The sequence below is a fragment of the Melopsittacus undulatus genome, chromosome 2 (assembly GCF_012275295.1).
Source record: "Melopsittacus undulatus isolate bMelUnd1 chromosome 2, bMelUnd1.mat.Z, whole genome shotgun sequence".
Taxonomy (NCBI): Eukaryota; Metazoa; Chordata; class Aves; order Psittaciformes; family Psittaculidae; genus Melopsittacus; species Melopsittacus undulatus.
In genome coordinates this window covers 58,801,415-58,828,194 of record NC_047528.1, presented here as the reverse complement: position 1 = coordinate 58,828,194, position 26,780 = coordinate 58,801,415, and the positions used below count along the sequence as shown (strand labels likewise).

Sequence of the window (26,780 nt, the reverse complement as noted above, 5' to 3'; positions counted from 1 at the left end):
GCAAAGCCTAGATTGGCTAAAGGAATCCCAACACTTTCAACATGAGGCATGTGAGAGTGAGGATGTGTGTTCATTTATTATGACAAGTGCTGTTCATTTGTTATGAAGAGTGCTGCAATCTGAATGTGTTCATGTGAGGAGGGAGAGGAAACAACCTGTCAGCTCTCTTCAAAATCCTGTAAGAGTTGTTTCCCCTCCAGTCTACAGATTATCCCTTTTCATATTTCCCAGGGTCTACACATTATCCCTTTCTTTGCCCAAAATTCATAACATGTTTATGTCCTATTAAAACGTTTTCCCAGATATGCTTGGTGCAAAGAGGATTGATGCAGAAACGATAGGTTAGATCTCTAGGTATTTAAAATTATTTCAGTTCCGTCACCTGAAGTGGAATTAAGCTGAATTACAGCAGCTGAGCAATTGACTGCGAAGGTGGGTAGACCTGCCACTTGGAAAATAATCCCTGTTTTTTGCACACAACCCGGCCTCTTTCTCACCAGGGTTTGGCTATCACAGCTTCGCGGGAGATCGTGACTCCGGAGCAACTTTTTGCCTCTCCATCTGCTACTGCGGGGGAGCCGGGAGAAGCGGGCTTTCTGCTTGGGGACCGGGAGAGCCGGGTGACTGTTACTCCGTTCGGAGGAGCTCTGGCAGCCTGGGACGCAGCAGCAGCAGCATCCGAAGGCCCGGCGTGGCCGAGCTCGGGCCCGAGGAGCAGCCGCGCTGCCGCGGGGGGGGAACGGGGCGGCCGGTACACGGCACACACCACTCGGCTGCTCCGGGGCAGGGCTGAAGCGGCGGCCCGGCCCGGGGCGGGGGTTAGCGGGGCTCCTGCCCGTCCCCTCCCTCTGGCGCCGGCGGAGGGCAGGGGTAGGAGGAGCCGGAGCTGGGGCCGGATCGCGGCGGCTCTAGCGGAGCCCCCGAAGTTTGCGCTGCCGGCGGAGGGCGGCCCTCGGCCCGCCGCTTCCGGGGCTCCACTGTGCCGGGCGGAGCGGGGCGTCAGGCGGCCAGGGAAGGGGTGGGAGTCGGCGGGCCGAGCCGAGCCGAGCCGAGATGAAGAAGCCGGACGGGAAGGTGGTGCTGCTGGGGGACATGAACGTGGGCAAGACCTCCCTGCTGCACCGCTACATGGAAAAACGCTTCCAGGAGACGGTCAGCACTGTCGGCGGCGCCTTCTACCTCAAGCAGTGGGGGCCCTACAACATCTCCATCTGGGACACGGCCGGTGAGACCCTCGACGCGGCGCGGCCCCTCTCGAGGGCTCGGTGCGGGGCAGCCCGAAGGCGCCCCCCCGCTCCTCCCGGGGCTCCGGCCCCACGGGCTCTCGGTGTTTCCCGGAGGAAAGGGCCACATAGAAACTTGCGGGGCGCTTGCTGGGCTGCCCCTCTCCTGTGGGTGCGGGAGAACGGCGCTTGCTCCGCCGCCGTCCCAGGCGGGGGCTGCCCGGCGACACCGTCCGTGTTTCAGTCATTCTGCGTGCGGTTTCCTTTTCCCTGATTTTGGTAGGAGCTGTCGAGTGGACACGATTGGGTGACCTCGCTCGGTACGATGGTTCGCCTCTCCGAGAACTGGAGCGGAGGAGATGGAGAAGCGAACCACGCTCCGCACTGGAGGAGGCGGGGTGCCGAGAAATGTCCCTTGGGTGTTCGGGGCTCAGTGCGGCGTTTCGGGGCTGCTGTAAAATAAATCGGCTAAACCAAATGGTTTGGTAGTAGGACAGACTCTGAAAAGAAACACATTTCTGACGAGCCAAAAGGGGCCTTACAGCTGCTAATCCATAGTATTTTTGGATCTGCTTTGCAAAACGTGGATGTACAGAGAAGAGCAGGATGCCTGTTGGCTTTCTTTAGCCTGAGTAGATGGCACTGACTGCAAATTCAGACAGGAGTTAGCGAGGTTACAACTTCTGCTCATCGCTTCTCGCTGCGTGCTTTTAAATGTCCAACTGCAATCAGCTGGTGCCGGGCTCAGAGTGACAAATGAGCACAGCTCGCCAACCCTTCAAACGTGGCTTGCCCTTTGACCGCAGCAAGAAGAGCTCGGCTCATAAGGATTTAATGCATAGCAGACGTGGGCTGCAAGTACTTTCTGTCTGGGAGAGCAGCAAGGGGTTGTTTGGCCAGCTGTGTTGTGGCAGGCAGCATCTCCGGGATGCAGGAGGGAGCGCGGGTTGTGGTTTGGAGCCCTGGAGTGAAGGGGGGTGGGAGAGCCTGGACTGGAGAAGTGGTCTGTGGTCTCAGTCATGTGAATATCTTGCTCTTGGTTATTAAGTCAGGAAGTATCATGTAGAGGGCCAGACTATACTGAAAAATGAGGTCTCTGAACATTCCTGCCTCTTAAGTTGCTTGTGGGAGAAATATCTTGTTTTCCTGTTCAGCTGAATTTTGTTGAAATTTTTTAGTGGCAACCTAAAGAATGTGGGTCATATATTCTTGTGAAACTTGGGGAGCTACAGTGTCATGCAATATTCCAGTTTCCTCTTGGTGACATCTGGGAGGGAACTTCATTTGCTGCGTCACTTCATGTCACAATCTAGTCCAAAACGGCTTCTCCTGCGTCAGGAATTGAGAAGGAGGAAGGGGGGAAAGAAACTGCCTGAAAATTATGCAGAAACTCTTTTTTTTGGGGGGGGGGGAGGAGATGCTTAAGAACTTTGGCTTCTTGAGTTCCTTAATCTGTTACTGTGATGAAAGCTCTCTACCAGCAGCCCTGGTTTAGATACACTTTCTACGTGCTTTGTGGTATTTTTGAGAAAAATCTACTTCAGTTTTAGAATTGGCATGTCCTATTGTGGGGGGCTCCTGTGGGCAACTGCTGCTTGTTTCTAGTAAGCCAGGCCCATGTGAGTGATTAGCGGGAGGCTTTATTTCAACAGAATTATCTTGGTGAGTTTGTTCTTGGTAATTTCTTTAATGCCCTTATGCTTTTTTTCCTTTTTTTTTGGTAGGGTTTTTTATCATATGTGATAAAATAAGTCTCTTCAAGGCCTCTTCTGATTTTAGAGCCTTTCTTTCAGTCGTTTATTCTTATTGTAATATTATATTCAGTGTTAGTTGAGGAAATACCTGAAACACCCAAGTGATACCTGTTTCAGGGCAACACAAAGGTTTCAGGGCTCATGGCCTTCTCAGCAGCCAAAGTTCCTCCTGCACTCTGGAGCATGGCCCTGTGATGATTCTGCTGCTTGTTCAGTACTGCAGCAGAAGCCTCTGCTGCTTCCTAAGCCTCCGCAGGACTTCTGTGGCAGGATTGCTGAAGCCAGTTGAAAAGTGTTGTATTGTACTGAGGGTGGAGTAACACAGCTTCCCCAACCTTCTCTGAAAGAGGCATACCTGCTTTCTCCTGTCCTGGTGGAGGAGGAAGGAACCTTGTGGACACTGCAACTCTAACGTTGAGTCAAGAAGGGCATTCAAAAGCCTGCATTATTTATTGTATTTTTTATTTAATTTGTGCAGACCTCACACTTTTGCTGGCCACAACGTGCCTGCAGTCCTTGGTTTGTGGCTCTTATCTCTCTGTGGTGTCACTGTTTTATCTCTGCCAGGTGGCTACCAAGTAAGCTTGGGTTTTCTTATAGTAAGAAGGAGTTTAAAATTTAGCTCTTCTGTCTGTTTATTAACCTGACATTGCTTACTACTGAATTGTTGTGAAGCAGTTACAAGGTGATCAAAGACAGATCCATTGTTTTCTCTAACTCTGTGTGCCTGAGCTTATAGTGGAATCCAGAAAGAAAAGATTATCCAGGAGGTAAGAAATTCTCTACTATGACAAAAGTATGGTTCAATGTTTGCACCCATCTTACCTACCTAAATACTGAGTGCCAACACAAGATGTCTGTCTTAATACTCCAGTAGTAGTTCACACAATGTAAAAAGCAGAAATACAGAAGATTTGGCCTAGAAAATGAGGGGATGCCTGGTCATGACTACTGTACTAGTTCAGTACTCTGGTAAAATACACAAACATGCAAGAGTAATTAGAATGCATGTTCTTTTAAAATTTTCTTTGCTCATGATTATCAGCATTATTTTGGGGACTGTTATCTCCTTAGGAGTCCCATGTATTTTTCTCTCAGTTCGGTTAAGATGGTTATTTGTTATTCTGGTCTGGGTTAGGAAGTTGTCTGAAACAGTGTAAACTTCAATACAGTAATGTAAACTACATTACTATTCCTGTAATAGAGTTTTGTTTTTACAAGATTAGACTGTAGTGATTGATCAGTATATCTGCAGTAATGGTGATGGACCAAAAGTTAAGTATGCATAGGTATATTAGTGCTGCTCAGTTTAATTGCCCATCTTCTGGATTATTTAAAGAATGCGTCATTTTTACCCATCACTCTGTTGATCTTGCGTTACTTCTCACTCTGTTATTCAGAAAAATCTCACATTTTTTTCCAGGAAGAATTAATTTTGCTTACCAGAGTGCTTAAAACTCATGGTTCTGTGTTATCACTCAATAAATCACAGAAGAGCACACTGGACCTGTTTTACCAAGTTAGGTTTGAAGTGCAAATCAGTTAGTCTAGGGAGGACTCTTGGCTCTACGTTAACTCCCCTCCTTATCTTGGGAAAATCAAATGCCTACTCTAGTGTAGGTTTTTCATATTCTTAGTCATAAATGTAAAATGGGTGTGCAGAAGTTGTCAGACTTGATTGTTTTTTCTGTAAATGCACACAGCAAATAATTTGGCATTTCCAGTTTTCCATTCTGGTTATGAGAGAAGTTATTTTGAAATTGTATTCAAGTCAAGGAAACAAGCCACAGATGGAAGAACACTTGGAGCATGTATCATATGCTTGCCATGTATTTATGCTCTTTGTTTTTTCCCTAGTCATCTGCTTTTGACTGTTTCTCCATTGGTAGAGGCTTGGATAGTTGGTCTACTGTTGTATTCTTGGTGCAGAGGATTTTTTAATCTGATGCTACAAATTATATTTGCTTCTTTCCTGTTTGGTCAGTTAATTCAAATGAATAATAATAAAAAAGTAAGTCCATAAACTATAGAAGAAGACAGGAACTGTAAACTTTTAGCATATCTTAAAGTCTGCTAGATAAAGACCTAGAAGCATCTGAGCTATGCTTTGAGACCCTCATGTTTGGAGCAGTATTTTTCTGAACCAAGGAAAGTAAGCAACAGTGTCAGCTAGAAGAATTTTCTCACATGGAAGTATTGGAGGCTGCGATGTCAAAGCTGTTTATATGTATATGTATGTGTGTATATATAACTTCTAGGCAGTGCTGACAGCAACTGTGGAGTAAACCAAGACTTCCTACTGGGTGTTGATGACATGTGGCTCTGAGCTAGCACACAGCCTTTTATCTCAGGCAGCACAAACACATCCTGAAGTTCTGAGGGTCTCAGGCCTGCTCCATCATTAAACCTGGAATACTAATGCATGGTGGCTGCAGCTAACAATGTTGTGGGAGTCTTGGGTGTTCAGGTATATTTTCTGATGCCTTGGTATTTCAAAGGGAAAAGCTTGTTTGTTTGTTAGATTCAGTTTCTTTAAGTTGACATTTGCTTCTCTGGCAGATAAGTGGTGCCTCCAGCAGCAAGTTTTCTTAATTATTAGTGGTCCCCTGTGCTGCTGGCTTAGTATTAGAGGAGGCAACTGGTAAGTTGATGACAAATGTTCAACAAAGTTCACTTCATGATCCCGTAATTACATTTTAAGAAAGGGGTTGGGTTTTGAACTGGCCAACAGATAGTCATGCAGCATTATAATGGGGAAATATAAAGGTTAGCAGGGAAAACAAACTTCCCTTAAGCTAGCTATCTGCATGCAAGAACTGACTTGACTATTTTCTTCTGTGAACATTCAGCTATTGGTCTGTATTTTTCTACCCTCCACCCTTCATTTTGCACCTGGAGGTTTTTTTTAGTGACTTTTTTACATGTGGAGCTAGTAGGGACAAAGGAGATAAATATAGCCTGGAAAAGGCTACATGAAAGGCTTTTCTGTGACTTGGGTCAGCTGCAGCCTATCTGTGTAACAAGTGCTTACGTCTCTTGTGACTAGTTTGCTGATGTCTGATGGATCAGTACTGGTGAGCGTGTGAGTTGCTCACAGTTTCTGATCTTTGATTGTCAGTGTTGTGTTGGCAGCTGCCTGTGCTGAGCTTTCTCAGGCTGGGTCTGAGTGTTTGGCTGGTAAGAGGTGTTAGGTTCCTTCCTCGCTCAGCTAGGCTTTGAGGCTTTTTGGATTTCTTAAGAATGAGGTCAGCCCGGGTGGGCTGGTCTGTCAGCTGCCCTGGAGGCCAATGCTCCCCTGTGTGGTGAACATTATGCAGATTTGCTGTAGGTAGGGAGGAAGTATGGTCCTTCATTGTATTGAAACAAAACAGAGAAAGAGTAGGATTAAATGGTGTATTTTCCTCACAAGTGAAGACTGATATTAGCTACTCTGATATTCTGCTGATTTTGACTTTTGGAAGTAGAGGGTTACAACAGGGGAAAAGAAGCTACAGATGGGATGATGAGGTGGGTTAGTCAAAGCCAAAGAGGACTCTGAGGCGTGTGCTTCTGAACCTGATGGAATAGGAACAGAGCAGCAGTTGGGATGTGTGATGAAGTATCTTTAGTTGAGGAAGTTGCTTGTTGGAAGGGTTTAGAGGTTGTCATCTCAAAAAGGGGATCATCTATGAGGAAGGCTTCTGAGTGTGTACTTGTGCTCAAGAGGTGGGGGCTTATCAATATATGAGGTGGAAATTACAGGACATAAAGTGCCTTAAGTTTGTTGCTGGTGAGTCACGGGTTGGGGGCTAGTTGTCACCAAAAGACTTTTTGAGTTTTCGCAGTTTGCATTTGGGAAGATCAACCTGCAGAATATGATGTTTGCCTCTGTATTAGTTGTTCATAGTTGTTGCGTGTAAACCGACCACAGCTGAAGACCAATGCACCATACACAAGTAGTTAAACTTTCCTGGGATTACTGTGTACAGTTATAGTCCCCATACCTTGAAAAGGAAATCATAAGAGCAGAGGTTCAAAGGGACAATATAGCTAGCTGCCAGGAAAAATCTCTTGTGTACCTGGGGAAAAGCCCTGAAGAGAGTTCACTGTCAGCAAGCTCTGTACCTAAAGCCTATGAAGCAGCTTCAGAGGCAGGAATAAAGGTTTAGCTTTAAAGTATCCCTGGAAGCATGGTTTTGTTGTGTGAAACACTGCACTGGATTGCTTTTTTTTTTTTTTTCTGCAATGCATCTTTCCTGAAAAGAGGGGAGTAACTTAAGAAATGATTAAAAATATGGACAGATAATGGATTGTGTGGAGGAAGCTTGATTTTCTCTGTCACACAACTTAAAAATATAATGATACAGAAGCAGAGTCAAAGGTAGTAAATTTGCTGCTGCTGGAAGTGCTTTGTGTACGTTAATGAAGTAAAAGTATGGAAATACCTTGTCAGAAGAAATTGTCAAAAATATACATCAAAAAGAAATGGAAAAAGTAACACACTTTGTTTATTCAGCCATGGCTAACTTACTTTATTGCAGGAGGAATTTTGTTTCCAATATGTAGCTTTAGAACAAACTCTTGGGAAGGAAAGATAATGGGGAGGGTGAGCCACTTTATTATACTCGGTGCAGCCCTAGATCAATGTCATGTATGAACCTCTGGAGTAACTTACATATTCCATCCTCCAGGTTAAATCCCCACTGTGCATGTGGTATTTAATAATAGTGTGCAAAGTGACTGAGCTGTTCTAACCTAAGTGTGAAACTACTTGACCATTTGGTGAGACTCTCTCTGAATATTATCAGTGACCTGAGAGGTCTATGCCTGGCTAAGGCTCTCCAGTGTTGTGCCATGGCATTGCAGCTTGATAAACATTAGCAGCTATGGAGTCCTCAGTAGCACCTTGGCTTCTGTAACAAAAGAGGTCATCTTTGCTTTCTAATTTTAACGTGGAGGGAGGCTTGGGTTTTAAAGTCTTGTTGTAAAAGGGGGATGAGGGGTTAATATTGACCCTTTTCAACTACCTAGTCTCTCGTGTGCTTGTTTTTCTGTGAAAATTTTGCTTCTCGGCTTTGGCTGATAGAAATGAGTTTTTACAAGTCCTTGAATTGATTGAGTACATCTATCCTAAAGCCATGTTTTAAAGCCCAGATCCTAGGCTGAAGCGATACTGAGAATCTTCATAATGAAGAGTTTGTGCCTTTGGCATTGTATTCTCTCTTCCCTGCTTACTGAAGGTATCTCTTTCAAAATCGACTTGACAGCTGAAAGGTTAGTTTAAGTGTTGACTGCCTGCTTTGTGGCAATACTGAAAATATATGAGGGAGGGAGGCATGAACAGGAAAAATGGTTAGTCAAGCAATGTAAATGCAATGGCAAAGCTGCTGACAAAAACTGCAGACATATGGAAATTACTCTTGGTGGTGACTCAGGAGCAGTAGGAGAAACTGTAGAAGATTTCAGAAGGGTGTCCAAGAGCTGGATTATTCACTTCAGTAAAAGTCTCCCGGTTGGGTATGTACGAAGGCATAAATAGGTGTTCTGTGCAAGAAAACAAGTTATTAATGCCCCATTGCACTCTTCAGTTTGACTTTAGTATTTGTGAAATGTAAACCTGAGCTGTCTAAGAAATGACCACTCTTTCAACAGCGTGCGGGGGAAACGCGTAGACAGGATGTGATGATTTTTCTTCCCTGTAGTTCTCTCTCTAGCTGAGTGAATAGTGCTGTGCAGAACAGTTAAAAGCTTCATTAGCTGTAACATGGGGGTGAATGTGTACAAAGTAACTCATGTTGACATAATTCTGGCTATTTCTGGGTACCAGGCACATTCCCTAATGGAAAACAAATATCTACTTAAAATTAGTATTGTGTGCTTAGGTGGCTGAACCCAGGCGGTCTGGTTAAGATGCTTTTTTCTATAGACTGTGCAATCAACCTTCACTCCTTCCTTGGAAGGAGAGTCACAGTGGGTGCTTAAAAGCACAGGGCAGGTAACTAGCTCTTAGCTATATGGTTTTATATTTGCTTCTTTGAGCACTTATGTATGGTGGGTAGTTTTCTTGTTTCATTTCACATGCATGCACATCAAAGCCAGGGAGACTCATAGCCAGCTTCACAGTGCCTTGGCAGAGCTGCTCGTTATGATTGCATACCTTTACATATTCACATCTTAGATCAAGTTGTTTTCATTCCTACTGTTACTATCTTGTGTTGAAGCTATTAGCCATATAAGCTTCCAAGCAATTTCTCCTGTGGCAGTGTTTCGCTGTCTGAACTGAAGATACACTTAGTAATTCCTCATCTGAGTCACATTGTACTGTTGCAAAATATCCAAACAAGTAACCTTTCTTTGGGTTTCCACACTGAATCTGTCACAGATGTAGCTGGAGTCATTAAAAATTATGGAGCAGAAAGAATCTTTTCCTCTCCCAAGTCTGAACGATTTGCTTTCTTCCAGGTGAACACTGGTTAGAACATCTGGGATTTCACTGAAAGGCAAACTTGTGATAAATACCTTTTACTGCATCTGCCATATTAACTACAACTTCTTTTGTAGAACCTGAAGATAAGCCTAGAAAATGAGATTTTTAACTTGGTGATTAAACTTATGCAAGTGGTATTGCTGAGAGCAGAGGGTGGTCAAAGGAAACGAGGTATTTTTTTCTCTTAACTTGAATGAATTCTTAACCCAAGTAGTTTGCCATCCTTCACCACAGGAGATCCAGGATAACATCCTTTAGGACAACCAACTCAATAAGTATACAAGATTTTCTAATCCGACTATCCTACTTGGTTATGAAAAAAAAATACCAACAAAAAACAAATTTAGATGAGAACTTCTTAACGTCATTTTTAAAGGGAGATAGATCATCAGATGTGTTTGTGAATCTTCTAGTGTATCTTTCCATTGCTTAGGAAGCAGACTAGAATTGAAGTTGCCTTTGCATGGGCTGCCAAGGAGCCAGTTATGGAAGAGCTCTGCTGACAGCTTGAAGACCTGTGTAAGCTTGAATTTAATGTTTATAGTGTTTTGGGTCCAGAAGAGGGCATTAAATGGTCTGGAGACAAGTCTTACAAGGGGCAGCTGAGGGCATTGGGATCATTTAGTATGAGAAGAGAAGGCTCAGGGGCAACCTTATCACTCTCTGCAACTACCTGAAAGGAGGATATAGTGAGGTAGGGGTTGCTCTCTTCTCCCAAGTAGCAAGTGGTAGGACAAGAGGTAACGGCCTCAAGCTGTGCTAGGGAGGTTTAGATTGGATATTGGGAGCAATTTCTTCACAGAGAGGATGCTCAGGCATTGGAACAGGCTGCCCAGGGAAGTGGTAGAGTTACCATATGTGGAAGTGTTCAGAAACTGTGTCGATGAGGCCCTCAGTGACATGGTTTAGTAGTGGACTTGGCAGTGCTGGGGTAATGGTTGGACTGGAAGATCTTAAAGGTCTTTTCCAACCTATATGATTGTGTGATTCTATGATCCTATAAAGCAAAAAGAAGGAAATGTGTATTTGAGCTTTTGCCTCTTTACCAGTTCCACTGGAACAAGAACACATTGCAGTCTAGCTTGTAGCATGGTGGAAACTTCATGTAGAGGATTCCAGGAGGAGAGACATTTGAAAATCTTTATTCTCAAGCAAGCTAACGTTTCAATTAATGTTTTTATGCTTTGAGGCTGTTTTTGTTCCATGCTTTCACACATAGGATTATTTTTTTGTTTGTTTTACTTTTTCTGTTATGAAAATACCTCCTCATGTCCTCAACTACAGAGAATGTAACTTTTCGTCTTTTTTTTCTTCCCTCCTGCTCTACAGGTTAATGAGTTGATGAGTTGAAGATTGGAATAATTTTGTCTAATAATGATTAAGCATCCAGTGTAGATACTTCTGCCTGTTCCCTCAGTCTCTCCTGTCATTTTTTCTTTAATCTGTTACATGATTTAATATTCCTAGCCACTGTTTTTGTGCTTCAGCAAAATCCTACAAAATACAGAGAAAAGAGGATGTCCAGCCATTCAACTGCTCTTATATACCTAGTTTAAAAATAAGTCTTCAGTACTGCTGAAATAGCAGGATATTTTTGTTTTACATTCTGCAGCTGATGACTATTTAGGAATTTTTAGTCATGTATAATATTCAGCCATAGATATTTAAATACTTGAGATTTTATTTTTCTATTAGTTATATCATTATCTGTAAAATGAAGGATAGCTTATTTAGGCCTTCAGGAAAATGTTCTTCCTGTAAAAAATACATTAACTAGAATCCCCAAACAAACAGTAGAGGCATGGCAAGAGAAATGAACATGTGCTACACATGAAGAATGCGAAGCAAAAACTAGACAAACTGAAGTAGCCTTTAAAATAAAAGAAATGCTTTAATGCTGTTCATTGGCTGGGTAATAATGAGGAACAAACACTACTGTGTTTCTCTACAGAGAGTCAACCAACTTTGATTTCTGCTTAAACTCATGTTCCTAATCCATTCAATGACAAAAGTATAAAAACATACCTGTATGGTGTTGTATCCCAGTTACAATGACCTTCAGTTGAGCTTCTACTTCCCTTTCCCCAAGGGGTTTGGACTAACTGACTTCCCTTTCTGGTTATGCAGGTTACTTCAGCAATGGGACTGAAGCTTCATGCAGTGAAGTGCCTTACATTGTGAAAATCCTGAGAAGTTCAGTGTGTCCATTCTTTGTGACGGGGTCTGTGATCTGGACATACAAATCTGTTGTTATTCTTAATTGAGTTAAAAGTAAGGCACTCTGTTGCATTTTAGAGGGTTTTTTAATCTATTATTTACTTGTTTCCTCTTTCTGGCTGTCACTTCCTCACAAAAAAAAACCAAACAAGCAAGCTTTTGCTTCATTTGGAAGAGGGAGAAATGACCAGAATCTGTAGTGGTTTATAGGGCTTTTTCGTTTTTTGACTATGTAGTTGAGACAACATCTTCCAAGCTTCATAAAAAAAGCTCATCAAATTTTGTGCATTTTTGCAAAGGAAACATAGGTATTTTAAGCCAAACCCACTGGTATAATGTGAGTGACACCATCACCCCCCATCTTGATACTGGCTGTTGCTTATTTAGAAAGGAAATCTCTGATTTTTGAAACTGAAAATGTTTCAAACTGGTCAGCTCCTCCAGCCCCTGCCAGTATGGTTACTTCTTATTTTTATGAGGAACAAACACTCCTGTAAGATTGTCTTTAGGACATGAGGTTTTCCTCCCGCAGCAGATAGCTGTATGTGTCACATCCAGATTGTTTCACTTATTTCCTGTTCTAGCATTGTTGGCCCTTTCCATACTAATAATAATTAGCTTTATCTCTGAAAGGGATCATGGCCAATATATTTGGGTCCCTCTGTATGTATTATAGGGTTCCAGTGCCTGTACTGAACAAAGCTGTGCTGCTGCTGTGGGAGAAGAGAATGGTCTCTGGCTCCGGGGAAGGGTGGGAAGGTGCAATCCCAGGTATATGTGAATGGATTGTCCTCAAAGTCTTCCAGGGTGATTACCAAAGGCTAAAAAAGCTTTGCTTCTGATGTCCTGGTGCTGTGTTAAAAACATGCTGGAGATCCCTGAAAATATCTGCAGACTGAGCCTTTTTCGGTGTCTTAAAGCTCTCTGGCTGGTGACCTGAAGTGGAACGCTGTGTGAGGGGAGGGAACACTGGGCTCTGTTAGCCCATTGCCACTGCTTGTGCTTCCCAAGTATTGACAAAAGATGGAAGGAAGTGTCATAGAAGTGGGGCTGATGGAAAATACGTACTGCCATAGCTAACATTCTTGTAAGTGAAGCTCTCCTGTGTGTCTCTGAAAGAGAAAGCAAACTTACTGCGTTATGACTCTCCTTGGGTGTGCACAAAAGAGTTTATAGCTGCATGTTGTTGGTTTGGTTTCTTATACTTGGGAAGAAGGGATTTGAAGACAGTCAGGAGGCCAAAATACGTATGATGTGTTTGGGATTAAAGTGGTAATGTGGAAAAAGAATTACTCTAATAGATTAGACCATTTAATTTTATGTATGGTTGATTATAAACTTAATGCAAAGAGGATCTGCAATCAGTAAGTGAACTATTTTTCTTCTCTAAAATGTTGCAGTCCTTAATGAAGATGTTTATTAAGTTCATGGTATTTCCTAACTCAAAAAATGGTTGGTGTGTTGTATCAGTGGACTTGGTATGTACCTAGTTACTGTTCTGCAGAAAATCCCATGGGGAATTTTTGATTTTAAAGCAAACAAACAAAACCCAACCCCAAACCAACCCCCTGTAAAGAGATATCTGAGGCAAAACCAAAGTATCTAATGAGGAAGTTGAAAAACTTAAGTAGAACAGGAAGCGTTTCTTGTCTGTGAGGGAACAGGCAGATGCTGACTTGCAAACTCCTCACTGGGACCTGGCAGGAATGCCAGATGAACAGTAGCATGTTGGAGTGCTTATTGAGATACGTTTAGGAGGGCAATCTCAACTAAGCCCGGCAAGCTGCTCACTCACCATCCCCCAGTGGGATGGGAGAGAGAATCATAAAAGTGAGAAAACTCGTGGGTTGAGATAGAGACAGATTAATAGGTAAAGCAAAAGCCGTGCACACAAACAAAGTGAAACAAGAAATTCATTCACCACTTTCCATTGGCAGGCAGGGCTTCAGCCATCTCCAGGACAGCAGGGCTCACCCATAACAGTGACTTGGGAAGACAAACACCATCACCCCAAACATTCCTCATTCTTTCCCCACACACACACATATATATATATATATATATATATATATATATATGTAATATATGTATATGCTGAGCCTGATACCATATGTATCTGGGATACCCCTCTGGTCAGCTGGGGTCAGCTGTCCTGGCTGTGTCCCCTCCCAGCCTCTTGTGTACTCCCAGCCTAATTGCTGGTGCACTGAGAGGCAGAAAAGGCATTGACACTGTGCAAGCACTGCTCAGCAGTAACTCAAACATCTCTCTGTTACCAACATGGTTTCCAGCACAGATCTAAAACATAGCCTCATACTAGCAGCTATAATGAAAATTAACTTTATCCCAGCCAAAACCAGCACACCAGGTTAACTTGCCAGCTCCTTATTGAGCAATATAAAGCATCCACTGTGTGTGGAGTGACCTCCTGGCCCCGCAGTGCCAGCTGAACTATGTTAAAATACACCTGGTTGTGCATTCCTGACTGAGCTAAGGACCTGCTTCTCTGTTTGAAGAGCAAACTTTGGGAGGGAGTGTGGGCTTAAAGGATCTCTTTTCTGAGTGACCCTGAAGATAAGGACCTGGTAAGAGCCTCTGCTTAGCAATTGTATAGAGAAGTGGGCTCATCTGCAGTGCCTGTTCCCCTGTGGAAAGGAATTGTAAATTTAAGGAAAAAGTATCAGTTTTCAGGTACTGGAAAGAAAAAAAGCATCTGCTTTTAGTACTCATCCTGTGGAATATGAATTGCTTTTCTGTAGGAGGGACTTTTCTTTGAGGAGACGGATTGATGTTCCAGTGAGCGTTACAGCTGAAAGGCTTTTTGCACAGCCCAGAGCCAGGCGACTCACGTGGATGAGGCTGTTCTACAGCCCTGTCCTGTAACTGGCCTCTTTGCTACCCACTGCTGGGTGGTACTTGATCGTCAAGCTCTGCTGCTGCAGTTAAGTGCTCTGTGCTATTGCTTCCTGCAGAACTCTCCACAGTAAATCCAAAGGGGCCTGGGTTTTCTGTCATAAATTTAAGTCACAAGCACCCTGCGACATGTTCTTTTCATAGAGATGGTGTTGATGCTGGATTTCAGCTCACGTTCTGGTGGAGCACTGGCTTGTAGACAGGATGATAATGTCCCATAAATCTGGCATGTCCTCATTTCTTTTGCCAGACTTTGATGTTGAGGTAACACATCTTCCTACACAGCTATGAGGTTTCGGAGGGAAATTGGTCCTGTTTTTTAGTATGTGTTTCAGATGCACTCAAGAGATGCTTGCTGGTCTGGTGGGGCTATGCTCAATTCTGTTGATCTTCTATAAGGTTTTGCCCTTCCAGACAGCTGAGAATACATGAACTGCTTGATGCTTCTGGGGTTATTTCCTTCTCTTAAAAATAAACACAGTACATCAAGAGACCTAAATAAAATGGGTAGTTTGAAAAAAGCCTTATCTAGCTAAATGAGAAAGTTTGTTTGGGTTATAGAGGTGTCAGTGGGATCTTTAGCTACAAATAGGTGGGGTCTTGTTTTTCTCCCCTCCCCTCCCTCCTTCCCCCTTCCCCCTTCCCCCCCCCCCCCCCCCCCCCCCCCTTTTTTTTTCTTCCAGTAAGAAAAGTTAAGCTAAATTCATTCTGGGCAACAATATGTATTTTGCAAGGTTCATTGAGTTGGTAGTAGATGACAAACTGAGCCCTTGGTACTTCGTGGTGTCCCACAGCTCATGAGCTGTCCTGAAGAGCATACCAAGTGTAAAGAGGAATGAAAGTAGTGAAGAATTTCAGTAACCTCCTAGCTTTGGTGAGACAATCCTGGTTATAGAATAATATGGAAAGATTGGAGAAAAGAGCTACAGGTATGGTTAATAGTTTAGAGGAATTTGCTAGGGGCAAAGAGCCTGAATATGAAAAAATGTCGGTTTCTTTGGCCTAACAAGAAGGTGGTTAGGTTATACAGGAACACCTTTTAGGGAGGAGTGTTGAGTTTTTCTGGGTTTTGGGGAATGTGGTGGGTTTTTTGATGGTGATGTTGGTTTCATTTGGGTTTTTTTAAGAAGATACTACCTGGAGCTGAAAGTCTACCAAAATTCAGTCTGAAAGGTGATCTGTAACAAGCTAATATGTGGGATATTAACTTTTCTTTATTTGGCTGCTTTATAGAATATAACTTTCTCAGTCACAAGATGAAGGCTGAGTAGAATTCTATCAGCCTCATTACACAGGAGATCAAGTGTCGTTCTCATTCTAGTCTGATCTCTGGCCCTGCTCTGTGATTTAATTTTTTTTCTTTTGTTTTCTCTCTTCTTTTCTATGTTAAGTTGTTCTCTCCCTTTGCTTGTGTCTGAAGGGTCTGTCTTTGGGAATCAGTCATGGAAGTCTTCACTGCCAGTTATGGAATGAAAATGGACAAACTACTGTTCAGGGCTGGATTTAAAAGTTTCTGGGAAAACTTAAACTGGCTCATGGGTGAATAATACAGGATTTGACAAGGTGACTGAGGGACGTTTATTATAGTTCAAATGTGGGTGTGTGGGTAATCAGTTTTTTTTTGATACCTCTGTGGCTCAGCGTGCTCTGCAGGACATAACAGATCGATCAGCACCACTGTAAGTTGTTAAGCATCAGCCTTTAGTTTAGCTGCCTTTAGAAAATTAAGTTTTTACTTAAAAGCACATTTCTCCATGTACTATCACACTGTTAACTGTCAAAACCACAGCATTTTTTTACCCATGTTTCACTCATAGATTCTTTAAAGGTATACTGTGAGTAAAGGCTGTGTGTCCTTTGAGTCATTGCTTCGACACATCAGAAAAATTTTGTGACTAGACATTTATTGTGGAGCTTCTGTCAGCACATGCCTTGGAAAATAAACTTCTTGAAGGATATGAAGTAAAACTAACCCTGTAGCAAAAATACCCTCTATTTTCTGTTTTGCCATTTTTATTAGACAGGGTTTTCTGTGTGCCCTTTTGCTGAAGAAGAGCGTTATCACAACAAGCATATATGCCAACAAGCAATCTTCTTCAGATAAAGCTCAGATGATCCTGTAGATCATTAACCACATCTTAGAGTTCAGCATGTGATGTGCAGCACATCACGCTGACATCATTCTTGCATAACCTCTCAGTGTGCTATTTGTCCTAACAATAAAGGGCCTATTTAAGTGAGCTTCTTTGGAAGAATAGTTTCATGTGAATTGTGCCAAAGTATCACTTTTGGAATGTTAATTGAATTGTTGTTTTAACAGCGATTAAAGAGTTAGTTGAAACTGCTTGACCTATTGGTATTGTTCAAGTTTGACAAGGAAAAGTTATTCTCAGAAGTATAGGGGTGTGAAGGGGGTTGTTCTCCCAGCCAGCCAGGTCTTGAGCAGGTTGTACTATAATAAGACTGGGTGTACATAGCAAAGACAAAAAAAGGGAACACAGTCAAAATAGAAGTATGATTGTTTTTTTCTGACACAAACCATAAAAAGAGAAGCAAACTAATAATAATTGCTGCTGTCATTTATGTTAGCTGGCTGTTAAGATGACTTTCCTTTTACAAAGGCTGTAAACTAGGAATAAGCTTGAATCTGTAAAGGAATTTTGAGAGCATTACTATTAGAAAAACTGTTAATCCTTGTATGAGAAGGCTCATCTTTCTAGCCACTTCACCTACCTTTTGAATTTTAGGGCAAAATCTTGTACATACTTCATGTTTTCTGGTCCCTGCTGAAACATGTCCCACAAGTCTTATTTATGGAATATCAGGTATTTTTAGTTTAGTTATTATATTTAGAGGGGAGGGGAAAGAAGTAGGCTAAAAGAAATTTGGCTATAGTTATTTTTCACTGAATGTTTTACTATTCTTACTCATAGAGTGTAGTGTATTTTCGATTTCCAGTAAGTAAATACATGTCCTGAACCACGACAAAACCCCATTTTTCTTTATTTCATATGACTTCTAGTGATTCTTCTTGTTTGCAAAGATTCTGAACTGATTCCTTTCCCAGCCATACCTGTGGTGATTACAACTCAAAAAAATGAATTCATATGCTGCCTTTGTATTAGAACAAGCAAAAAGAGCAAAGCCTCATACAGGGTGTAGTGGTGTTTCTTTTCTCTCTAGTTTGTCTTTATGCTCTTTAAAAACTTTTCCATCTTTGTCCTGCTTTCCATATCTGTTTCCATGTCTGGGTTTTTTTTTTGTTTTGTTTTGTTTGTTTGTTGGTTTGTTTTTTTTTCTTGTGGAATGTAGTAGGGGATAGAAATAAACGATTTGTGTTTTTAGTGCCCTCAACTCAACCAAGGGAAGTAAGAATGAGTTTCTTAATGCAAGCTGGTAGTTGCTGGTGTAGACTAGCCTTCCAGGGAGCAGGCCTCTTCTCTTGGCAGAATGTTAATAGTTAATTTAGATGCCTGAAAGGATGTTGGCTTTGTTATGTAAAGGATTGAGAATAAAGGATGAGTTTCTTTTTTTTTTCCCTTGAATATTACATTGGAGACAGGATCTCCAGTAATAGGCCTTGGTGCTTGGTAATGCTAAACATGTCATCCAGTTTTTCCTGAATATTAGTGCAGCCTCTCCTTTTATTCCATGGAGAATACATTAATATCTGTTAAATATTTGTGCATAAGTTTGCAGGGGACAAGTGGTTATCCTGTTAAGATAAAAACAGATTAAAAACTTATGCTTTTTTTTTTTTACAATTTTGTTTAAGAACTAATGATTTCAAACAGCCCTTCAGTTATTCATCACTGTGTGTTTTTCTCAGTTTTGATTCCTGTTAGACTTTAGGTTACCTAATAAAACACATCCCAAAATAAATGTACCATGTTATGTTAGCCACTTCTGGATCACTGATGATAGTTTAGGAGACTTCTAGAAACAAAACAGAACAACACAACAAAACAAAACCCAAACAAAACCCAAACCAATTCTTCTTAATATTTGTATTTGCACAGAAGGATACAGCTTAATCTCCCAGGATAAAAGCTGTTCTGGTACCATAGCTCATAAATTTGGGATTATAGTGGCAAGACATTTCCTGTTTCATCAGACCTTTATCTGCCTCTAGTTAGATAAGTAGTTGGATTTTCTCAAGTAACGTATCAGGCTGTTCAGACAAAATCAGATCTGTTAAATAGAATGTTTTAATATTTGGTTGAATTCTATTCTATAATCTGACAGTATAAGATTTCTGCATGTGAATTCAGCAAGGACTATATTACAGTGACATAATGTAATGCCACTTTCAGATCAGGAAAATAATTTTACATTCCTCCTGTATAACAGCATACTGAGCTCTTGAGATCTGCCTTTTATTCAAGTGCCGTGGCATTAAACATATTAGAAAGCATCTTCTGTTTCACTGTTGATGGTTTGCAAAGCTTTCTTATCTGTGGCAGACAGTTAAATATGTTGTTGGTTCCTCTGAATCTGGGACTTGCCTCCATCTGAATATTGTGATCTATTTTAAGAGGAGATATTTGTAGCACTTGAAACAAATGTCCTGTATCTATTTTTGCCCCCCTGGATGCCAGCCTCTAGGGGAGGAAGAGCTCATGCAGTATATTTCCTTTATCTGTATAAAAGCAGTAGTATAAATACCTAAATGCTGCCAGTCTTGGATCTAAGTAACTTTGGACATAAGCTTGTGAATAACCTGTATTATAAGGAGTGTGTGTATGTGTGCCTGTTGGTGAGACCATGTGTGCAACATGGTGGTGCTTCTGTGTGTGTTCATGTTTTAAATTGGAGTGTTAATTGTAAAAGTATTTTTGAATAACCCCTACTTTCTAAGATCAGAACTGAGGGAATTTAAGTAATTAACATATAATGATTATGCAATGGATAAGTTCTAGGCATTCTGATCACTGATTTTTGTGTTCAAGGGAAACATTTGTTAGTGAAGGTGTGGTATTTCTAATATGATAATTAAAGCTGACTGAAGGACAGGGCTCAGTTTTATAATGATTTCTTATCTTGCCTAAGTGAGAAGTGAATGATTACTCCTGTTCATGTGGTTTTCTTGCTCACACAGAACTGCTGTTTTGCAGAAGCAGCTTTACAAGCCTAAACCGATTCATGTTTGTAGAGTGGCAATGTTTGCAGGGTCTTGGGAATTTCATATTCCTTCAGAACTCAAAGTATTTGTTCACTAAGTTAAAAATACATAGATTTAAGGGAAGATATGATCTCTTTCACCTTTTTAATCTTCTTTTATTATGAGATAGAGATACTTGTCTTAGGAATTGAGAGTAAGTTCTGTTTAGAAATGGAGTAGGCTTGTCCCAATTGTATGTTACATTGAGCCCATGTTCCTGACTGTTTCTGATGGTTTTTCTTTGGAGAGCTATGTTAAAGAATTTTCCTTTGTTCATTGTTCAGTTGAACCATGTGGTTGTTATTTTCTTCCATGTGTAGCTCTTTCTACTTTAAAACATGAAAGTGAAGCCCTTTGGGTATATAGATCAGAATTTTGCTATGTTTATGTTCTTGGCTTTGGCCAAGACATCCATATATCTGATTTTTAGTAACTTAAATAGAAGCTCCTGAATTAGGGCACAGTTCACACCTTGAGTGTTGATTCATATCCAAGTATAAACAAAATGAATGTTGTCTTGATTTTTAGTAGAGCTAGAGATATTTTGCCTTCTGAAACTTCAGTTACACCAATATCTTCTATACTGTAGTGCTGTGAATGTATAATAGTAGGCAAAGGTGGAGCTTAAATGAATTTTCTAGTTGCTCAAGTTTTAATTGTTTTGGTGGTTGGGTTTTTTGGGGGGTGTTTGTTGTGGGCTGGTTTTGTGGGTGGTTTTCTTTCTCCCCTCCCAGAGACTTTAATTCTTTGGGGAATTTTGTCTTGGAGGAAAACCAAATGTTGGTGTTTTTCTAATGGATCGGGAAATGATGTATTCAGATAGCTTCTGGATATATAAAAATTGAGCGCTCCTGTGCTTTCCGACTCATTTGTTTCAACTAATTCCTACTTATGTCCTCCATGTTAATCCTTTGGGATGGAGAGTTTTATTTTTATCCCCAGGTAACCACAGGCATAGTCTGCTTCTTAATAAAGCTCCTGACTTCAAGGGAAATGTGATAAAGCCACCTAGAAGAAATAAATACCAATCTTGAACAAGGTAATGAAGAACTCAAACTTCATCATTGTCAAACCTTGAGAGCCTGACTCACTTCTGGGCAAGGAAACTTTTCTGAAACCTTTATGGACCTTTATTGTTTGTTCTTTAATAGTCAGTATATATCTTGGTGTACGTGCACAAAAAAACTCCGTTCCTAGCAAAATTGTTTCCCCTAGTGCCCTTTAAAGGGTCACAACTTTACTGCTTTGTCTGCAAACAGAGGGAAATGTTGTTCCCTTTTTAAAAGGGAGCTTGTTTGTCTGCCCTTGTGATCACGCGCATGTTCCTGCTGAGGTAACTCAAGAGCATCAGGGTCACCCTTTGAACCTTCATCTACTGCAGCTGGATCCTCAGCTCTCATTTCTTTCTAATACTGATTTCTGTGCTGTGTCATGGGTGTTATACTTTCTGTTTTCTTTCCTATTTTAGCAATTTCCTTAGGGCACAGTTCCTGTCTCTCTTCATGTACACTCAAGTTCAGACTCTCCTATAAGGGAGAAAGAGAATTTGAAGGCAAAACCTAACTGATACCTTCTGTTTCTGTTAATTCCTCTCTACTGCCCAAATTACAGTCTTGCTTAAATTACAGTGGAAATCCTTGGAACATACCTGATTTATAGACTGGAAATTTCTGGACAATTTTGCCCTCTTGTTAATTTTTAATGCAGTAGTAGTGTGCTGCTTTTGTTCACTTTTGTGTACTTTTCCACACTACGTATTTACTTCAGAACCTCAACATTTAGAACCCCTCTCAGACTGCAATATCAGAGTAACAACTTTTTTCATTACTTTCTGGAAGACCTTTTTAGCTCTTTAGTATTTCTGGTGTCTTATTCCCTCAAGACTTAAAGGTACATTCCGTTTTGCATTCTTGCATGTGCTCAGTACCAAAAGATTTAAAACTTGTTCTTCCAGCAGAGGATTGATTTCTTTAAAAGAGTGTGTGTGTGGGAAGTTATGCTGCTTAAGAAGTTGTGGTGAAAGCCTTTGAAGAGGTGGTATGTAAAAAACTTTCAAATCTGTCAGGAGGAAATCTTTTGCCCTCTTAAACATCAGTAGAAACTTCACAGGCTACTTTGGATACCCCCACAGGGATGGCGGGTAGGAAGAGAGCTCCAAGGAGGAGATTGGGGCAGTGGTTGGCACTGCTGCTTTCAGTGGATCCCACAGCAAGGAAGGGAAGAGGATGCTTGGTCAGGCTGTGATCCCATCCAGAGAAAGCATTCATGTGGGCTGTTGTCTTCCAGCTGGGAGGCAGGGGTACTGTAGGAGCCTGGCTGGACTAAAGCCTCAGCCTTAAGTTCAAGTCCTTGCACACTTTAAATCTAGCCTTGAGTATTTATAAGGCTGGTCTCTTGGAAGGTCTGCTTTTCCCTTCTTTCTCCCTTGGGCTTCTCATGAACCATCTGGTTCTGAAGTCTATTTGCCTCAAATTCTTTGATTGATTCGTGACAACCACCGTAGGACTCTGAAAATGCTTGGTGACTGCGCTGCTCCTGAGTGGGTGAAGTCTTCAATGGGACTTCATAGACTTGCTGGAAGAGCCTTTGAAAAGCTAATGGTGCTGCAGGTAGTGACAACGCCATAGGGTAATTGAACTGCTATACACAAGGCAGGATATAAAGATGGAAAAGAAAACTGGAAATTAGTTTTGGGTTGCTTGACTTCAAGGGATTTCCCTAACATTTTGCCTTTGTGGTTGATTTGATTCTTACACTTCCCTTGATAGCAAGTTATTTGATAGTTCTGGAGCTCTTCCTTGTTGCCTTTATTTTTTGAAAGGGTGAAATCATTTAATTCTTGAGTTCAGGTTTTACCATTTAATTTAGGTAATTCTGGAAAATGTATGTGGTTGGAGTGGTACCGAGTGGGTCCAGGGAGAGAAATAACTGGCCCTTAAGAAAGGGGTGGCTGTTCTCCTGCATAATGTCTGATATTACTTTGCCTGACACCTTAGGGACAGGTAAGCTTTTAGTTTAAGTACTTGGTGTAGTTTTGAGGTTTTTTCCATACCTGGGGTTGTTCCAGTCCTGAAGCGCCAGAAGTGGTGTGTACAAGGAAACCGTGCTGTAAAAATACATTATGCATTTTTTCTGCATGTAGATTGTGCTGTGTGGGTGAGCAGGAGAGACTATCCATAATTCCTCTGACATAATTAATTCCTTATGCAAGGTAAATTCTTCTTACTGTTTCTTTCCCCTTTCAACAGTATCTTAGTTGTAGAAGTAGCCAGCTTGTAGTTAGAGTTTGAAAGTGTAATGGTTTATATTATTCTGTGCAAGATTAGATTAGCATACAAATTCCATAAAACAAGTAATACTATTGTTCGAGTACCCGATTGCTGTAGCAAATCATTCTTGGGCATTGGATTTTATGGCTTGGGCATCTGAAGTGGGAGGACAGAGGAGGATATGTGTTCCATTGTGGTTTCCAGACTGCAGTATAACCAGGGTTTGGATGAAAACAAAGTAGATTGCAGCACAAACTCCTATGGAAAAACTGGAGACTTTTAAAGACTCAGTTGCAGTGCAACTGAAAGCACAACTGTGAACATGAGATTGGAGGAGAAAGTGTAAAAGGACTGACCCCTTCCCTATAACCCACTCTCTCTTGCCTTTACTTGTTTACACCTAAGCAAGGTCATACCAGCTTTTCCCCTCTTCTCCCATTTTTCTACCTTCCAGCTCATTGGTTAAAGAATTTCTTTTGATGAGGGAGAAACAAGCTGGAGATTATACAAAATTGCACAGAAGCAGTTCTCACACTTTTCTGTACTCCAGTCATTGAACCTTTGTCCTCTGCAATGTCATGTAACACTTACTGCTATTTCTTCACTGTACGGGAAAATAAACTAAACAAGGATTTTTATTTTTATTTTTTTAAAATGTGAAATCCTCATTTTCTGTGTTACCAGAGTAAATAGTTGGTTCCTGAGTTAATTTCTCAGTATTAGGTCTGAATTTATAGGCATCATTCATACCTTTTTTTCAGTCGTTCACCAGCCTGAGAGATTCCACAATTTTTCCTTATGCAAAAGCTTTGCATACTTCTGAGCATCCTCACCAGCTTCTTTTTATACCTCTTTGTAGTGTACTCTGAACCTTTCCACATCTATTTCTCTGGCAGTTATCAAACTTTCATTCAGTGTTAAAGGTATGGTGAGCTTTGAATTTCATGTTCATAGAATCACTGAATGGTTTGCACTGGAAGGAACCCTAAAGACCATGTAGTTTCAACCCCCACTGCCATGGGCAAGGACACCTTGCATCGCATTGCTCAAATCCACATCCAGCCTGGGCTTAAACACTTCCAGGGATGGGGCAGTCACAGCTTCACTGTTCTAGCTTGATGTTTTCCAGGTTTATTTACTGATAATGATGAACACTTTGTCTGTTTTCTGGCCACTGAGTCCTAAAGTTTGCCAAAGGACTTACAACAGTTACTCAAAAGTTTGAAGTTCTATTCGTGACTGGAGATAGGCTCTAAGTTACTTTCACAGTGTGCATGTACATGTGCAGATGTGTTTTTCCAGTATATGCTACCTGTATTTTTCAGCATGAATTTCTTTTATCTTTCCTACTCCACAGCTATTTGTGAGGATTTCACAATGCTGTAACTTGTGGTTACTAGCTTTGTACAGAAAATTTAATGTATCTAGATCACTTCCAGACTTCCTGTAGATGGAGACTCTCTGCAAAGAGGCTGTAAAAAAAGAGTTGAGAAATAATGATGATTCTAAAATGTTTAGAAGAGTAATGTTGCCTTTTTTTCTCCCCTTCTTTAGTGACCTAAGGTTGACTCTGATGGCTGGTTGAAATCTAGCCTGCTCTTTTTCTCAGTCAAGTTTTGGGGAGTAAAGTGAACATGCTACAGTAAATTCTACATGTAACAGGTATTTGAGGAAAGTTGTAGTTCTTGATAGCAAAGGGAGCGCTTTTTCTTCTGCCTCATTTCCCATAGTCCTTTTGCAAGTACTGAAGAACATTTTTTGCTTCCCAGAATTTAAAGAAGAGTCAGTTTTGTCTTCCCAGGAGCGAAGTTGAAGGCGACCATCAAAGCTTAGCTGGAAGTGCTGGTAGATATTTGCTGAGTGACAAGGAGGAAGAAATGTTTGTTATTAACTGTTGGTTATTGAGTGATGGTTGGGGCAACCTAAAATATAAATGACTCCTAAAATGTAGTTAGGGTTCTCTGTACTGTGTATGTTTAATATCCTTAATAAGAGCGAGTACTTGTGAATGGGATAGGTGCATATTAATACATACAGGCTATATACAGCAGCATTAAAGACAACTATTTTCCTCTAAAGTGAATGTACCTGAGAACTGTGGGCATGTAGTATAGGGCTTACAAAATCCTTTAAAACCTAAGAAGAAGCGGATTACTGACTTTGATCCAGATTTCTGAACGGGATATACTTGAAAGTGTACATTGAATTTATAGGAGTAATAAGATCTAGCAGAATTTGAAACAGTAGAACTTATTTTTTTGTTTATAAATTGTTAAATAGGTGGAACGAGCCATCTGCAGATGCAAGTGCAGTAGTTGTTAATGTGTCATAAATAAACTAGTATGCAGTTTCATAAAAAAGCCCTAAACCTTTTTCTGCTGTCTGCAACTGTGAATGTTGTGTCAGACTTGCTCACTCGTCTTTACAGATTCCCTGATCTGCAATTGAGCAAGCAGAGAGCCAAGCTGTTCTGCAGCACAGTTGCACTCTCAAGGGAAAGCAGAAGAAAAAAAACCTGAAAATGCTGCAAATAACACATTTTTACCTTCACTGCTCCATCCAAATTGGCGAAATTGGCTTAAAATTCCCTAAACTCTCTCACTTAGTTAATAACGTAGCTTGCAGCACACTGACTTATTGTTGTGTTTAAACCTTTGCCAGGACGGGAGCAGTTTCATGGCCTCGGGTCTATGTACTGCAGAGGAGCAGCTGCTGTGATCCTCACGTATGATGTGAACAGCCTCCAAAGCCTGACAGAGCTGGAAGAAAGATTCTTGGCGCTGACGGACAGTGCAAGTGCTGACTGCATTTTTGCTATTGTTGGAAATAAAGTTGACCTCACCGATGACTGCGCTTTGCCACCGGATGAAAATAGGCCTGAGAAGTCTGTTGCCAGCTGCAGCTCGAAGGTGCGAAAACAAGTCTGTGCAGAGGATGCGATTGCGCTCTATAAAAAGATACTGAAATACAAAATGCTAGATGAGAAGGATGTTCCAGCAGCTGAGAAAATGTGCTTTGAGACCAGTGCAAAAACAGGATACAAGGTAGACTACCTCTTTGAAACTGTTTTTGACATGGTAGTCCCAATAATTGTACGGCAGAAGGCTGAGGGACCACCACAAACTGTAGACATTACGGACTACAAGCCGGCAAAAAGGACAAAATCTGGTTGTTGTGCCTGAACCATTTACACGATGTAAGGAAAGGGGAGGGATTGTTCTCTCCAGCAAAATGAGGAATTAAAAGTGCTTGCAGCTCACCAGAAAGGAAAAGTCAGAATAAATAGACTAAAATGGTGTCTGTGGAAAAAAAGAAACAACCCCCAAAACAACCAGCCAAACAAATCTGTCCATTAAATGTTTCTGGGAAGCTCTGTGTATGAAAATGGGAAAGTAAGTGGAATTATAGAGGAAGACTTGCCAGTTTCCAGGGGAGTGGATCTGAAGACAAATGGTGTATTAGTACAATTGGTAGAAACGGCAATAACTTGAACAGTTTGGAAGGAGTCTGATTTTTACTGACTTGCCATTTCATGTTGCATGTAAATGATCTGTTTGTATACTCTCAACAGCTTTCACATGATTATCATCTTTCCCTTTGCGATTCTGACTTTGGAAGATTGAAAACACAGTACTTTTTTATTCTTGACAAAAAAAGAAAAAAAGAAAATCCAGGTATAATTTATATTTGTAGCTAATAAATCAATTACAATCTTTTCATATCAGATGACAATGTAAGACTCAAAAGCTGAACTATTAAAATCACTGTGGATACGTA

At 41.2% G+C, this 26,780-nt stretch overlaps 1 protein-coding gene across 1 annotated transcript; it reads left to right on the top strand.

The window, feature by feature from the left end:
• The first annotated feature begins 919 nt into the window (after positions 1-919).
• RAB20 (RAB20, member RAS oncogene family) lies at positions 920-26,780 on the top strand. The gene is made up of 2 exons (XM_005145245.4): positions 920-1,225; positions 25,665-26,780. The coding sequence occupies exons 1-2, from the start codon at positions 1,054-1,056 to the stop codon at positions 26,183-26,185; spliced, it is 693 nt and encodes a 230-aa protein (XP_005145302.1). The 5' UTR covers positions 920-1,053; the 3' UTR covers positions 26,186-26,780.

Excerpts from the sequence above, each read along its gene's own strand:
- RAB20 (XM_005145245.4), top strand. The coding sequence starts at position 1,054 with ATGAAGAAGCCGGACGGGAAGGTGGTGCTGCTGGGGGACATGAACGTG. Across the intron at positions 1,226-25,664 it reads CTCCATCTGGGACACGGCCG|GACGGGAGCAGTTTCATGGC; the intron begins GTGAGACCCTCG and ends AACCTTTGCCAG.